General features: G+C 44.1%; 1 protein-coding gene across 1 annotated transcript; it reads right to left on the reverse strand.

Moving 5' to 3' along the window:
• Positions 1–824: 824 nt before the first annotated feature.
• Positions 825–3,247, reverse strand: LOC129865673 (coatomer subunit delta-like). The gene has a single exon (XM_055938623.1). The coding sequence runs from the start codon at positions 3,100–3,102 to the stop codon at positions 1,573–1,575; it is 1,530 nt and encodes a 509-aa protein (XP_055794598.1). The 5' UTR covers positions 3,103–3,247; the 3' UTR covers positions 825–1,572.
• Between the last annotated feature and the right edge of the window lie 11,946 nt (positions 3,248–15,193).

Below are 15,193 nucleotides of genomic sequence, written 5' to 3' on the forward strand. Positions count from 1 at the left end.
TTTAAAAAATCGGAAATGTTGACTGGATTCACAAGATCTGTGTCTTTCATTAGCTGTATTGGACTTTAATGTGTGAAAGTTAAATATTTTAAAAAAATATTTTTTTTGAATTTCGCGGCACTGGTTTTTCAGTGGGGGGGGGGGGGGGGGTGCCGCTAGCGCCACGCTGATCCTAGACAGGTTAAATAAAGGTAAAAAAGAAATTAACTTCTTATGGCTGCAGGCCCCCTGGCGCGTATTGAAAAACTGGAAAATATGTGCCCATTTTCAAACGGCCTCTTAATGAATTTTTTTTGCTCTTTACCTCCAATCTGAATCCCACACAATTCAGAATAACAAAGAAAAAAAAATGAAACAAAAAGACAAATATGATTTAACTTCCCCCTCTCGCAATTGTATTTCATAAGCAAATTGAATATGGCCATCTATATAGATACACTCTGAAACAAGAAGAGCCCTGACATTCATTCATACATACATAAACATGGGGGGCTTATTGTAACGGGGCTGGTTTGAGGTTGGACCGTGGGTGGTGTTGATGGACAGGGTTCTCCTGTGGCACAGTTGATAACCCGTTGGGGTTACGTATTTAATAATATGTAAGCACTCACTGTACTGTAAGACGCTTCGGATAAAAGCATCTGATAATTGGCATATCAAGTTTTGATGTTTGGAGTATTAGAGGGTCATGGTTCTTGGATAGATCATTTCCATTTGATAAGTAGACTCATAACAGTTGAAATCTCAGACAGAACTTTTTCTTTGAATGACCTCCATTGCAACAAGTGCATACAACTACTGTGCTGCAGTTGTACTGGTCTGGTACAAAAACTTATTTCAGCATTGAATTACTCCATGCATCTGATTGGATAGCATATCACAAACAAAATATGCCATTATACATTAACTAGCCTGTAGACAGATCAGTGTAATGAAAAATAAATTATTTAATAATGAGGTCTTTCAAACTCGAGCGAAGCTAAACTATAAAACATGCCATCTTAATAATTTTAGCTAAGATTTAGCCTTGCGGGAGACAGGTAGTTCAGGTCAGTACCAATCACGCAAAGAGTGGTTGTAGTGTTATACCATGGACCGCAAGCCTGTTTTGTATTGGAGTATGTGTATCAAAGAGTATTTCCGTACATGATTACGACATATCTGTAAAACTATTAGCCAATAGGTTCACAGAATCTGTCTGTCAATGGATTTGATACAAACTGGACCGACGAGAGGGTCATTCACAAAGCCCACCCCAGATGTCATCACCCCCCAGGTCCACCCAACCTAACCCGGATATAGTTACCTAACGTTGTCCTGTTTGACTTTACCATTCCTGCTTGCAGGTGCATCGAGCGGTTCTTTATACATACAGCTATAGGCTGATCAGTTGATAGATTTCTGGTAAAAATGTACAAAGACACTAAATGCTGGCAAGCCAAGCCATGGTGGGAAGGGTTTTTCTTTTCGAAAAGGGTTTCAAGTCCACTTCTTACTTTCATCTCGTTTCATTTTTTTCATATGTCAAACCACTGATCTTGATGTTTGCTGGTAGTACTGCATATGAATATATTACAGTATTTCATACTTGTCGACCAGGAACGACGTCTCTGAGGAGAACCTCACTGGAACTTCTCCATCTACCTGGGACACTTTGGCCACCGTTATGTCGCAGTAGTTTCCTTTGGAGACGAAGGAGACGTTGACAGGGAAGAAATCATTGGGCTGGCCTGCCACGCTGAACTCCAGACTTCCTGTCTTGTTGTTGACGTCCACCACGGGTAAACACCACTCTAGAACATTCCGCCGGCTGTCGTGGCGATACTCTCCGTCCAGGTCGCCAATCACAGGCGCACCCACACCTGACGGGATGGGAATAGAGATGACTACATCATTCAATTCAAGTGCGTCTTCCTGAAGCTCGTACTCTATGTTGACATCACAGCCAGTGGCACTCTCAGAGGGCCAGCAGTTTATCGTTAGTGGTATGAGGGTCTCGTCTGTGGTCTGTAGCCTCCACTTGAGCACGCCCACGTCATTGTTCAGAGGGAAGGACTTGTCTGGGTTCTTCAGGCCCAGCACGGAGTCTGTGGTGAACAGCTTCTTATCCACGTTGGGGTGGGTCTGCAGCTGGACTCCCTTCTTGTCTCCGTTGTTGATGGTGAGGCGAATGCGTCCGTTCTTGTCGTCGGCCACTCGGAGGGTGATCATACCCAGCACCTCCAGGTTCTGTAGCCCTCCGTCTCTCCCACAGGTCAGGCTGATTTTCTCCTCACAACGCAGGTGCACGCTCTCTGTGTTAACTGGTGGAGGCAGGGCTTTGGATGCCTCGGAGGGCCTCTTCCCTGAGCTGGGCATGATGACTTGTCCCTCAGACTTGAGCTTGTCCACAAAGTCATCTACCTCCTTCCCCCTGGCACTCAGCTTCAGGGCCTTACTGGGACCCCTAGCCCTGGCAGGGACAGGTGAGGCCTTGGGTTTCTCTGGCTCCATGAGGGTGTCTGTGATGATGGTAGCGTTGCTGCTGCTGGACATGCTGCCGAACCCTCCGGAGAACCCTGGGGACTTCTTCCCTGAACGGTCCGCGTCCCGCCTGGCCTGTTGCAGCGCCTTAGCCTTTCTCCTCATCTCGGCCTTAGCCTCTCGCTCCTGGGTCTCTCGGACAGCGTGGAGCACCTTCTCCTCATGAGAGTCCATCTCTGTGAATGTTCTGATCTGGGCCAGGTTGACGTTCTCCCTGTAGCCCAGCGCCACGATCTCGTCAAAGGCAAAGATCAGGTCAAAACAGTGGTCCGAGACCTCCCCTTCCTCCAGCACCCGACAGTACTCTGGGATCACGCGTGAGAAGAGGCGTAGTGTCTCCAGGTCCTCTAGGATGTTGCTGTTCTTGGTGGTGACCAGCACCATGTAGAGCTTCTCCAGGGGCTGGTAAACGTAGCGCACGCTCTCAGTCTCCACAAACGTGTGCTGCTTGCCTGTGTTCATCAGCTTGGGGAAGGCGGCCAGCAGGCCCTCCACAGGCGTCCGGGTCATCTCCACAAACTGCCGCGACACGATGGCCTTGCCCGCCTTGGTGCACACCGCTGCTGCCAACAGCACCATTTTGTTGTTATCCCTTGTGCTACAAATCCTTGTGCAGTTTCCGTAATGTAATACCACGTATTAGTGTCTAAAATATAATATTTATGCGGAGTGAAACTTGCGTCTGTTTAATTTACTGTCTCAATATGGAAGGACCTCAAGCCACGTCTCCACCGGGCTTTTTTTGCTCTTACAATATGCATATATTTACTACTGTTGGATAGAAAACAGTCTCTAGTTTCTAAAAACGTTTGAATTATTTCTCTAAGTGGAACAGAACTATTTTTACAGCCCATTTCCTATCCGGATTTGAGATTTCCAAAATCGATGTCTCTCTTCAAGACCTTGTCTATAAAAGGGCATGTCACTTGGGACCATAGAAACACGTCATTCGCCTTCCACTGGGTGTCATGCGGAAGTGAGAGCAGAAAGGACTTGAATATCTCGTTCAGGGCTTGAATACAGCCTCTTGGAGTGAGAGGACCGCCATAATTTTTTTTTCCCAGGCGCGAAGTTGGACTTTGTATTGCCTCCTGGAAAACTGTCGTTATACGTGAATATAGTCTCCGGCTTCGATTTGACTTGATACATGTCACAATATCATCCTAAAGTATGTTTTTTCAATATAGTTTAATTATATTATTGAAATTTATTCGTTTTACTCTGTAAAACATTTAAAAAATCGGACATGTTGGCTGGATTGACAAGATGTTTATCTTTCAAATGCTGTATTGGACTTGTTAATGTGTGAAAGTTAAATATTTAAAAAAAATAGATTTTGAATTTCGCGCCCTGCAATAGAGCTGGATGTTGTCATAAGTGTACCGACGTCGGGACAGCCCGCCTAACAGGTTAACACGTTTTTCTTAATTGAGAAACGAGCTTAAAGTTTTCTTTACTGACCATAATTTTCACATTTCTGACCGCTTGCATGATGACGAGTTTCTCACACGACTGGCCTATCTGGGTGATGTTTTTCTTGCCTGAATGATCTGAATTTAGGATTACAGGAACTCTCCCTAACTATATTCAAAGTGCGGGACAAAATTTAGGCTAAGATTAAGAAGTTTGAGCTCTTTTCTGTCTGCATTAACCTGTCTAGGATGAGGAAAGGCAGAGCCGCGAAATTCAAAAAAAAAATTTTTTTTTTAATATTTAACTTTCACACATTAAAGTCCAATACAGCTAATGAAAGACGCAGATCTTGTGAATCCAGCCAACATGTCCGATTTTTAAAATGTTTTACAGGGAAGACACAATATGTAAAGATGTAAATCTATTAGCTAAAAACACATTAGCATAATCCACCATCTTTTCTTTGTCCACCAACAACAGTAGCTATCACTAATTCGGCTAAACTAAGATATTTATAGCCCCTAACCAAGAAAAAAACTCATCAGATGACAGTCTGATAACATATTTATGGTATGGGATAGGTTTTGTTAGAAAAATGTGCATATTTCAGGTAGATGGCATAGGTTACAATTGCACCCACCGTCACAAATGGACTAGAATAACTACATAGAGCAACGTGTTTACCTACTTACTAATCATCAAACATTTCGTAAAAATACACAGCATACACTAATCGAAAGACACAGATCCTGTGAATACAGACAATATTTCAGATTTTCTAAGTGTCTTACAGCGAAAACACAATAAATCGTTATATTAGCATAGCACATGTGCAAACATTACCCCAGCATTAATTCTAGCCAAAGTGAGCGATAACGTAAACATCGCCAAAATATATTATTTTTTTCACTAACCTTCTCAGAATTCTTCAGATGACACCCCTGTAACATCACATTACAACATGCATATACAGTTTGTTCGAAAATGTGCATATTTAGCCACCAAAATCATGGTTAGACAATGGGGAAAGTAGCCCAGCTGGTGAGAAAATGTCCGTGCGCCATATTAGACAGTGATCTACTCGTATACATAAATACTCATAAACGTGACTAAAAAATATAGGGTGGACAGCGATTGATAGACAATTTAATTCTTAATACAATCGCGGAATTACATTTTTTAAATTATCCTTACTTTTCAATACAGTTTGCGCCAAGCGAAGCTACGTCAAAAAACATGGCGTCCTAAGCCACTAACATTTTTCGACAGAAACACGATTTATCATAATAAAAATTTCCTACTTTGAGCTGTTCTTCCATCAGTATCTTGGGCAAAGGATCCTTTCTTGGGTCTAATCGTCTTTTGGTGGAAAGCTGTCCTCTTGCCATGTGGAAATGCCAACTGCGTTCAGCATGAACTGGAAGCGTGCCCAGCGATTCACAGCGTTTCAGAAATAAATGTCCCAAAATCGCACTAAACGGATATAAATTGCTATAAAACGCTTTAAATTAACTACCTTATGATGTTTTTAATTCCTATAACGAGTCTTAACATGACCGGAGAAAGATTACTCCCAACACTAATGCTTGGAACAGGTGCGGGTCGGTGTCCTCCAGGCGCATGACGCAGCTCCAAAAGAGTGACTAGCTACAGGGTTTTTTAATTTATAGTGCCTGTGAACGCGCAATCGACCCCATTCAAATCGTCATCACGTAAAGGCATCCAGGGGAAGACGTAAGCAGTGTCCGTATACTCATAGGAATAACATTGGCTTTAAAACTGACTCCAGAACAGTGGCCAAAATTTCTGAAATCTGACTCCATGTCAGGGAAATTGCTGTAGAATGGGTTCTGTTCCACTTAGAGACAAAATTTAAACTCCTATAGAATCTATAACCTGTTTTCCATCCAATAATAATAATAATATGCATATTGTACGATCAAGAATTTTGTAGGAAGCCGTTTCAAAAATTACACGATTAGCATAAATAGTGACAACAGCGCCCCCAGCCTCAACAGGTTAACAAGGATAACACACATGTCTTTCCATCATTGTATGTTTTTTTGTGTGCAAATGAACTCAAGCTTATGGACAACGTCAAATGTGATATTGCGAAAAGATTTGGCATGGGTCCTCAGATCCTAAAAAAGTTATACAGCTGCACCATCGAGAGCATCCTGACTGGTTGCATCACCGCCTGGTATGGCAACTGCTCGGCATCCGCCTGCAAAGTGTTACAGAGGGTAGTGCATACGGCCCAGTACATCACTGGAATCAAGCTTCCTGCTATCCAGAACCTATATACAAGGCGATGTCAGAGGAAGGCCCTAAAAATTGCCAAAGACTCCAGCCACCCAAGTCATAGACTGTTCTCTCTGCTACCGCACGGCATGTGGTACCGGAGTGCCAAGTCTAGGACCAAAAGCCTTCTAAACAGCTTCTACCCCCAAGCCATAAGACTCCTTAACAGCCAAATGGCTACCCAGACTCCTTAACAGCCAAATGGCTACCCAGGCTACATGCACACTTGTGGCCTGTAGGAGGTCATTTTGCAGGGCGCTGGCAGTGCACCTCCTTGCACAAAGACGGAGGTAGCGGTCCTGCTGCTGGGTTGTTGCCCTCCTATGGCCTCCTCCACGTCTCCTGATGTACTGGCCTGTCTCCTGGTAGCGCCTCCATGCTCTGGACACTACGCTGACAGACACAGCAAACCTTTTTGCCACAGCTCGCATTGATGTGCCATCCTGGATGAACTGCACTACCTGAGCCACTTGTGTAGGTTGTAGACTCCGTCTCATGCTACCACTAGAGTGAGAGCACCGCCAGCATTCAAAAGTGACCAAAACATCAGCCAGGAAGCGTAGGAACTGAGAAGTGGTCTGTGGTCACCACCTGCAGAATCACTCCTTTTTTGGGGGTGTCTTGCTAATTGCCTGTAATTTCCACCTTTTGTCAATTCCATTTGCACAACAGCATGTGAAATTTATTGTCAATCAGTGTTGCTTCCTAAGTGGACAGTTTGATTTCACAGAAGTGTGATTGACGTGGAGTTACATTGTGTTGTTTAAGTGTTCCCTTTATTTTTTTGAGCAGTGTATTTAGTATAGTTGTATGTAAAACGGATAACTTATTTATTGGTTCATTATTTTATTTTTTATGAAATCCACTGTTGGATGGTTCTCCCCTTCCTCCTCTGAGGAGCCTCCACTGGTATACACATGATGGGGATCTATCTACAGAGGACAACGACAAAACTCTGTCTGGCCATTTCTCAGTTATTTGGAGCAGACAGAGCCCGCTGTAATAGCGCAAACTTACTATTGAAACAATAGATCTTGGCTATGTATTTAAGATTGAAATATACAATGCATTCGGAAAGTAATCAAAACCCTTGACTTACTCCACATTTCGGTAGGTTACGGCGTTATTCTAAAATGTATTACATGTATTTTTTCCTCATCAATCTACAAACAGCACCCAATAATGATAAAGCAAAAACAGGTTTTTAGACATTTCTGAACATCTATAAAAATGTAAAATAAAAACTGGAATATTACATAAGTATTCAGACCCTTTACTCAATACTTTGTTGAAGCACCTTTGGCAGCGATTACAGCCTCGAATCTTCTTGGGTATGACGCTGCAAGGTTGGCACACCTGTATTTGGGGAGTTTCTCCCATTCTTCTCTGCAGATCCTCTCAAGCTCTGTCAGATTGGATGGGGTGGAACGATGCACAGCTAATTTCAAGTCTCTCCAGAGATGTTCAATCGGGTTCTGGCTGGGGCACTCAAGGACATTCAGAGACTTCTCCTGAAGCAACTCCTGTGATGTCTTGGCTGTGTGCTTAGGGTCTTTGTCCTGTAGGAAGGTGAACCTTTGCCCCAGTCTGAGGTCCTGAGTGCTCTGGAGCAGGTTTTCATCAAGGATCTCTTTGTACTTTGCTCCGTTAATCTTTCCCTTTAAAGATTTCTTTTTTTTTTTCTTCTCCCAGTCCCCTGACTAGTCTCCCAGTCCCTGCGTTTTGGCAAACTCCAAGCGGGCTGTCATGTGCCTTTTACTGAGGAGTGGCTTTCATCTGTCCACTCTGCCATAAAGGCCTGATAAGTGAAGTGCTGCAGAAATGGTTGTCCTTCTGGAAGGTTCTCCCATCTCCACAGATAAACTCTAGAGCTTTGTCAGAGTGACCATCAGGTTCTTTGTCAAATCCACGACCAATGCCTTTCTCACCCAATTGTCTAATTTGGCCGGGCGGCCAGCTCTAAGAAGAGTCTTGGTGGTTCCAAACGTCTTCCAATTAAGAATGATGGAGGCCACTGTGTTCTTGGGGACCTTCAATGCAGCAGAATGTTTTTGGGACCCTTCCCCAGATCTGTGCCTCGTCTGTGCCTCGACACAATCCTGTCTCGGAGCTCGATGGACAATTCCATCGACCTCATGGTTTGGGTTTTGCTCTGGCATGCACTGTCAACTGTGGGACCTAATAAAGACACGTGTGTGCCTTTCCAAATCATGTCCAGTCAACTGAACTTACCACAGGTGGACTCCAATCCATCTCAAGGATGATCAATGGAAACAGGATGCACCTGAGCTCAATTTCGAGTCACATAGCAAAGGGTCTGAATACTTATGTAAATAAGGTATTTTTTCCCCAAAAAATGATACGTGTTTTTGCTTTGTCATTATGGGGTATTCTGTGTAGATTGGTGACAACATACATTTTTTATACACTTTAGAATAAGGCTTTAACGTAACAAAATTTACAAAACGTCAAGGGGTCTGAATACTACACTTTTCAGTATAGTACCTGAACATGCATGGACTAGATTGAGATTGAGGTCTTCGATTAATCAAATTTTTCAGCTTTGTCTTTTGCTTTGTCCAGTCTGATGTTTGAAGACCTTTGTCCCTGGAGACACAGTTAATATGGAATACTTCATCACTGGGGACCTCGGCAACTACAACAACTGGTTCAAAGTGACAATGAGACAGTCTGAGTCAGTCCAGCCAGGAGACTGGGTGCTCTGAAAGGGACAATACACACTGAGACCTGTACAGGAGAACACAGTGTCTATTGGTTCAGACATGGCTCAGGAGAATCCCGTCCAGGAGAGCCAATACTATACAATGATACAAAAAATAGGAAATATAAACGGTTTAATTCTTTCAGGTGGTGACATTCAAGTGGCGACTGAAGCAATCAATCAATCAATCAATCAATTTTATTTTATATAGCCCTTCGTACATCAGATAATATCTCGAAGTGCTGTACAGAAACCCAGCCTAAAACCCCAAACAGCTAGAATGCAGGTGTAGAAGCACGGTGGCTAGGAAAAACTCCCTAGAAAGGCCAAAACCTAGGAAGAAACCTAGAGAGGAACCAGGCTATGAGGGGTGGCCAGTCCTCTTCTGGCTGTGCCGGGTGGAGATTATAACAGAACTATGCCAAGATGTTCAAAAATGTTCATAAGTGACAAGCATGGTCAAATAATAATCATGAATAATTTTCAGTTGGCTTTTCATAGCTGATCATTAAGAGTTGAAAAACAACAGGTCTGGGACAGGTGGCGGTTCCATAACCGCAGGCAGAACAGCTGAAACTGGAATAGCAGCAAGGCCAGGCGGACTGGGGACAGCAAGGAGTCACCACGGGCGGCAGTCCCGATGCATGGTCCTAGGGCCCAGGTCCTCCGAGAGAAAGAAAGAGAGAAGGAGAAAATTAGAGAGAGCCAAGATTTTCAAAATGTTCATAAATGACAAGCATGGTCAAATAATAATCAGGAATAAATCTCAGTTGGCTTTTCATAGCCGATCATTAAGAGTTGAAAACAGCAGGTCTGGGACAGGTAGGGGTTCCATAACCGCAGGCAGAAGAGTTGAAACTGGAATAGCAGCAAGGCCAGGCGGACTGGGGGCAGCAAGGAGTCACCACGGCCGGTAGTCCCGACGTATGGTCCTAGGGCTCAGGTCCTCCGAGAGAAAGAGAGGAGAAAATTAGAGAGAGCCAAGATTTTCAAAATGTTCATAAATGACAAGCATGGTCAAATAATAATCAGGAATAAATCTCAGTTGGCTTTTCATAGCCGATCATTAAGAGTTGAAAACAGCAGGTCTGGGACAGGTAGGGGTTTCGTAACCGCAGGCAGAAACAGTTGAAACTGGAATAACAGCAAGGCCGGGCGGACTGGGGACAGCAAGGTGTCAGCATGCCCGGTAGTCCTGACGTATGGTCCTAGGGCTCAGGTTCTCAGAGAGAAAGAGAGAACGAGAGAATTAGAGAGAGCATACTTAAATTCACACAGGACACTGGATAAGACAGGAGAAGTATTCCAGGTATAACCAACAGACCCTAGCCCCCCGACACATAAACTACTGCAGCATAAATACTGGAGGCTGAGACAGGAGCGGTCAGGAGACACTGTGGCCCCATCCGAAGAAACCCCCGGACAGGGCCAAACAGGAAGGATATAACCCCACCCACTCTGCCAAAGCACAGCCCCCACACCACTAGAGGGATATCCTCAACCACCAACTTACAATCCTGAGACAAGGCCGAGTATAGCCCACAAAGGTCTCCATCACAGCACAACCAAGGGGGGGCGCCAACCCAGACAGGAAGTTCACGTCAGTAACTCAACCCACTCAAGTGACGCACCCCTCCTAGGGACGGCATGAAAGAGCACCAGCAAGCCAGTGACTCAGCCCCAGTAACAGGGTTAGAGGCAGAGAATCCCAGTGGAGAGAGGGGAACCGGCCCTGGAGAGACAGCAAGGGCGGTTCGTTGCTCCAGAGCCTTTCCGTTCACCTTCACACTCCTGGGCCAGACTACACTCAATCATATGACCTACTGAAGAGATAAGTCTTCAGTAAAGACTTAAAGGTTGAGACTGAGTCTGCGTCTCTCACATGGGTAGGCAGACTGTTCCATAAAAATGGAGATCTATAGGAGAAAGCCCTGCCTCCAGCTGTTTGCTTAGAAATTTTAGGGACAATTAGGAGGCCTGCGTCTTGTGACCGTAGCGTACGTGTAGGTATGTACGGCAGGACCAACTCGGAAAGATAGGTAGGAGCAAGCCCATGTAATGCTTTAAAGGTTAACAGTAAAACCTTGAAATCAGCCCTTGCCTTAACGGGAAGCCAGTGTAGGGAAGCTAGCACTGGAGTAATATGATCAAATTTCTTGGTTCTAGTCAGGATTCTAGCAGCCGTATTTAGCACTAACTGAAGTTTATTTAGTGCTTTATCCGGGTAGCCGGAAAGTAGAGCATTGCAGTAGTCTAACCTAGAAGTAACAAATGCATGGATTAATTTTTCTGCATCATTTTTGGACAGAAAATTTCTGATTTTTGCAATGTTACGTAGATGGAAAAAAGCTGTCCTTGAAACAGTCTTGATATGTTCGTCAAAAGAGAGATCAGGGTCAAGAGTAACGCCGAGGTCCTTCACAGTTTTATTTGAGACGACTTTACAACCATCAAGATGAATTGTCAGATTTAACAGAAGATCTCTTTGTTTCTTGGGACCTAGAACAAGCATCTCTGTTTTGTCCGAGTTTAAAAGTAGAAAGTTTTCAGCCATCCACTTCCTTATGTCTGAAACACAGGCTTCTAGCGAGGGCAATTTTGGGGCTTCACCATGTTTCATTGAAATGTACAGCTGTGTGTCATCCGCATAGCAGTGAAAGTTAACATTATGTTTTCGAATAACATCCCCAAGAGGTAAAATATATAGTGAAAACAATAGTGGTCCTAAAACGGAACCTTGAGGAACACCGAAATGTACAGTTGATTTGTCAGAGGACAGACCATTCACAGAGACAAACTGATATCTTTCCGACAGGTAAGATCTAAACCAGGCCAGAACTTGTCCGTGTAGACCAATTTGGGTTTCCAGTCTCTCCAAAAGAATGTGGTGATCGATGGTGTCAAAGGCAGCACTAAGGTCTAGTAGCACGAGGACAGATGCAGAGCCTCGGTCTGACGCCATTAAAAGGTCATTTACCACCTTCACAAGTGCAGTCTCAGTGCTATGATGGGGTCTAAAACCAGACTGAAGCATTTCGTATACATTGTTTGTCTTCAGAAAGGCAGTGAGTTGCTGCGCAACAGCTTTTTCTAAAATTTTTGAGAGGAATGGAAGATTCGATATAGGCCGATAGTTTTTTATATTTTCCGGGTCAAGGTTTGGCTTTTTCAAGAGAGGCTTTATCACTGCCACTTTTAGTGAGTTTGGTACACATCCGGTGGATAGAGAGCTGTTTATTATGTTCAACATAGGAGGGCCAAGCACAGGAAGCAGCTCCTTCAGCAGTTTAGTAGGAATAGGATCCAGTATGCAGCTTGAAGGTTTAGAGGCCATGATTATTTTCATCATTGTGTCAAGAGATATAGTACTAAAACACTTAAGTGTCTCTCCCGATCCCAGGCCCTCGCAGAGCTGTGCAGATCCAGGACAGCTAAGCCCTGGAGGAATACGCAGATTCAAAGAGGAGTCCGTAATTTGCTTTCTAATGGTCATGATCTTTTCCTCAAAGAAGTTCATGAATTTATTACTGCTGAAGTGAAAGCCATCCTCTCTTGGGGAATGCTGCTTTTTAGTTAGCTTTGCAACAGTATCAAAAAGAAATTTTGGATTGTTCTTATTTTCCTCGATTAAGTTGGAAAAGTAGGATGATCGAGCAGCAGTGAGGGCTCTTCGGTACTGCACGGTACTGTCTTTCCAAGCTAGTCGGAAGACTTCCAGTTTTGTGTGGCGCCATTTCCGTTCCAATTTCCTGGAAGCTTGCTTCAAAGCTCGGGTATTTTCTGTATACCAGGGAGCTAGTTTCTTATGACAAATGTTTTTCGTTTTTAGGGGTGCAACTGCATCTAGGGTATTGCGCAAGGTTAAATTGAGTTCCTCAGTTAAGTGGTTAACTGATTTTTGTCCTCTGACGTCCTTGGGTAGGCAGAAGGAGTCTGGAAGGGCATCAAGGAATTTTTGTGTTGTCTGAGAATTTATAGCACGACTTTTGATGCTCCTTGGTTGGGGTCTGAGCAGATTATTTGTTGCGATTGCAAACGTAATAAAATGGTGGTCCGATAGTCCAGGATTATGTGGAAAAACATTAAGATCTACAACATTTATTCCATGGGACAAAACTAGGTCCAGAGTATGACTGTGGCAGTGAGTAGGTCCAGAGACATGTTGGACAAAACCCACTGAGTCGATGATGGCTCCGAAAGACTTTTGGAGTGGGTCTGTGGACTTCTCCATGTGAATATTAAAATCACCAAAAATTAGAATATGATCTGCTATGACTACAAGGTCTGATAGGAATTCAGGAAACTCAGAGAGGAACGCTGTATATGGCCCAGGAGGCCTGTAAACAGTAGCTATAAAAAGTGATTGAGTAGGCTGCATAGATTTCATGACTAGAAGCTCAAAAGACGAAAATGCCATTTTTTTTTTTGTAAATTGAAATTTGCTATTGTAGATGTTAGCAACACCTCCGCCTTTGCGGGATGCACGGGGGATATGGTCACTAGTGTAACCAGGAGGTGAGGCCTCATTTAACACAGTAAATTCATCAGGCTTAAGCCATGTTTCAGTCAGGCCAATCACATCAAGATTATGATCAGTGATTAGTTCATTGACTATGACTGCCTTTGAAGTGAGGGATCTAACATTAAGTAACCCTATTTTGAGATGTGAGGTATCACGATCTCTTTCAATAATGGCAGGAATGGAGGAGGTCTTTATCCTAATAAGATTGCTAAGGCGAACACCGCCATGTTTAGTTTTGCCCAACCTAGGTCGAGGCACAGACACAGTCTCAATGGGTATGGCTGAGCTGACTACACTGACTGTGCTATTGGCAGACTCCACTAAGCTGGCAGGTTGGCTAACAGCCTGCTGCCTGGCCTGCACCCTATTTCATTGTGGGGCTAAAGGAGTTAGAGCCCTATCTATGTTGGTAGATAAGATGAGAGCACCCCTCCAGGTAGGATGGAGTCCGTCACTCCTTAGCAGGTCAGGCTTGGTCCTGTTTGTGGGTGAGTCCCAGAAAGAGGGCCAATTATCTACAAATTCTATCTTTTGGGAGGGGCAGAAAACTGTTTTCAACCAGCGATTGAGTGCTGAGACTCTGCTGTAGAGCTCGTCACTCCCCCTAACTGGGAGGGGGCCAGAGACAATTACTCGATGCCGACACATCTTTCTAGCTGATTTACACGCTGAAGCTATGTTGCACTTGGTGACCTCTGACTGTTTCATCCTAACATCGTTGGTGCCGACGTGGATAACAATATCTCTATACTCTCTACACTCGCCAGATTTAGCTTTAGCCAGCACCATCTTAAGATTAGCCTTAACGTCGGTAGCCCTGCCCCCTGGTAAACAGTGTATGATCGCTGGGTGATTCGTTTTAAGTCTAATACTGCGGGTAATGGAGTCGCCAATGACTAGGGTTTTCAATTTGTCAGAGCTAACGGTGGGAGCCTTCGGCGTCTCAGACCCCGTAACGGGAGGAGTAGAGACAAGAGAAGACTCAGACTCAGACTCCGACTCGCTACATAATGGGGAAAACCGGTTGAAAGTTTCTGTCGGCTGAATGAGCGACACCGGTTGAGCATTCCAACAGCATTTCCCTCCAGAAGCCATGAGAAAGTTGTCCGGCTGCGGGGACTGTGCGGGGGGATTTATACTAACGTTACTATCTGTACTTACTGGTGGCACAGACGCTGTTTCTTCCTTTCCTACACTGAAAATACCCTTGCCTAACGATTGCGTCTGAAGCTGGGCTTGCAGCACAGCTATTTTCGCCGTAAGGCGATCGTTCTCCTGTATATTATGAGTACAGCGACTGCAATTAGAAGACATCATGTTAATGTTACTACTTAGCTTCGGCTGTTGAAGGTGTTGACGAACCATGTCCAGATAAAGCGTCCGGAGTGAAAAGGTTGAATGAGGGAAAAAAGCAGATATGAGATATGAGAAGCAGATATGAGGACCCTTGTCCTCCTCTCCATCATAAGAACTGAAGCTTTCGTCTACTGTCTGATCATCATCTTCATCATCTACCTCGTAAGAAAATAGATCAATTCAATGATTCAGTTTCTCAATCCTTCAGCTGTTACAAACACAAATGTGGTTTACGGTCTGTTCAAATGTTTCAGTGATCGTCAGCTTCGTTGACAATGCCAAGTTAAAATGGTGATCCAAAATGTTGACGATGCAGATTCACTTGTAATACTTTTTGGATATTTCTGTTCAGACTT

Source organism: Salvelinus fontinalis, chromosome 11 (genome assembly GCF_029448725.1).
Source record: "Salvelinus fontinalis isolate EN_2023a chromosome 11, ASM2944872v1, whole genome shotgun sequence".
Lineage (NCBI taxonomy): Eukaryota > Metazoa > Chordata > Actinopteri > Salmoniformes > Salmonidae > Salvelinus > Salvelinus fontinalis.

What these genes read in the sequence shown, in the direction of transcription:
- LOC129865673 (XM_055938623.1), bottom strand. Translation starts at nt 3,102, where the DNA reads ATGGTGCTGTTGGCAGCAGCGGTGTGCACCAAGGCGGGCAAGGCCATC.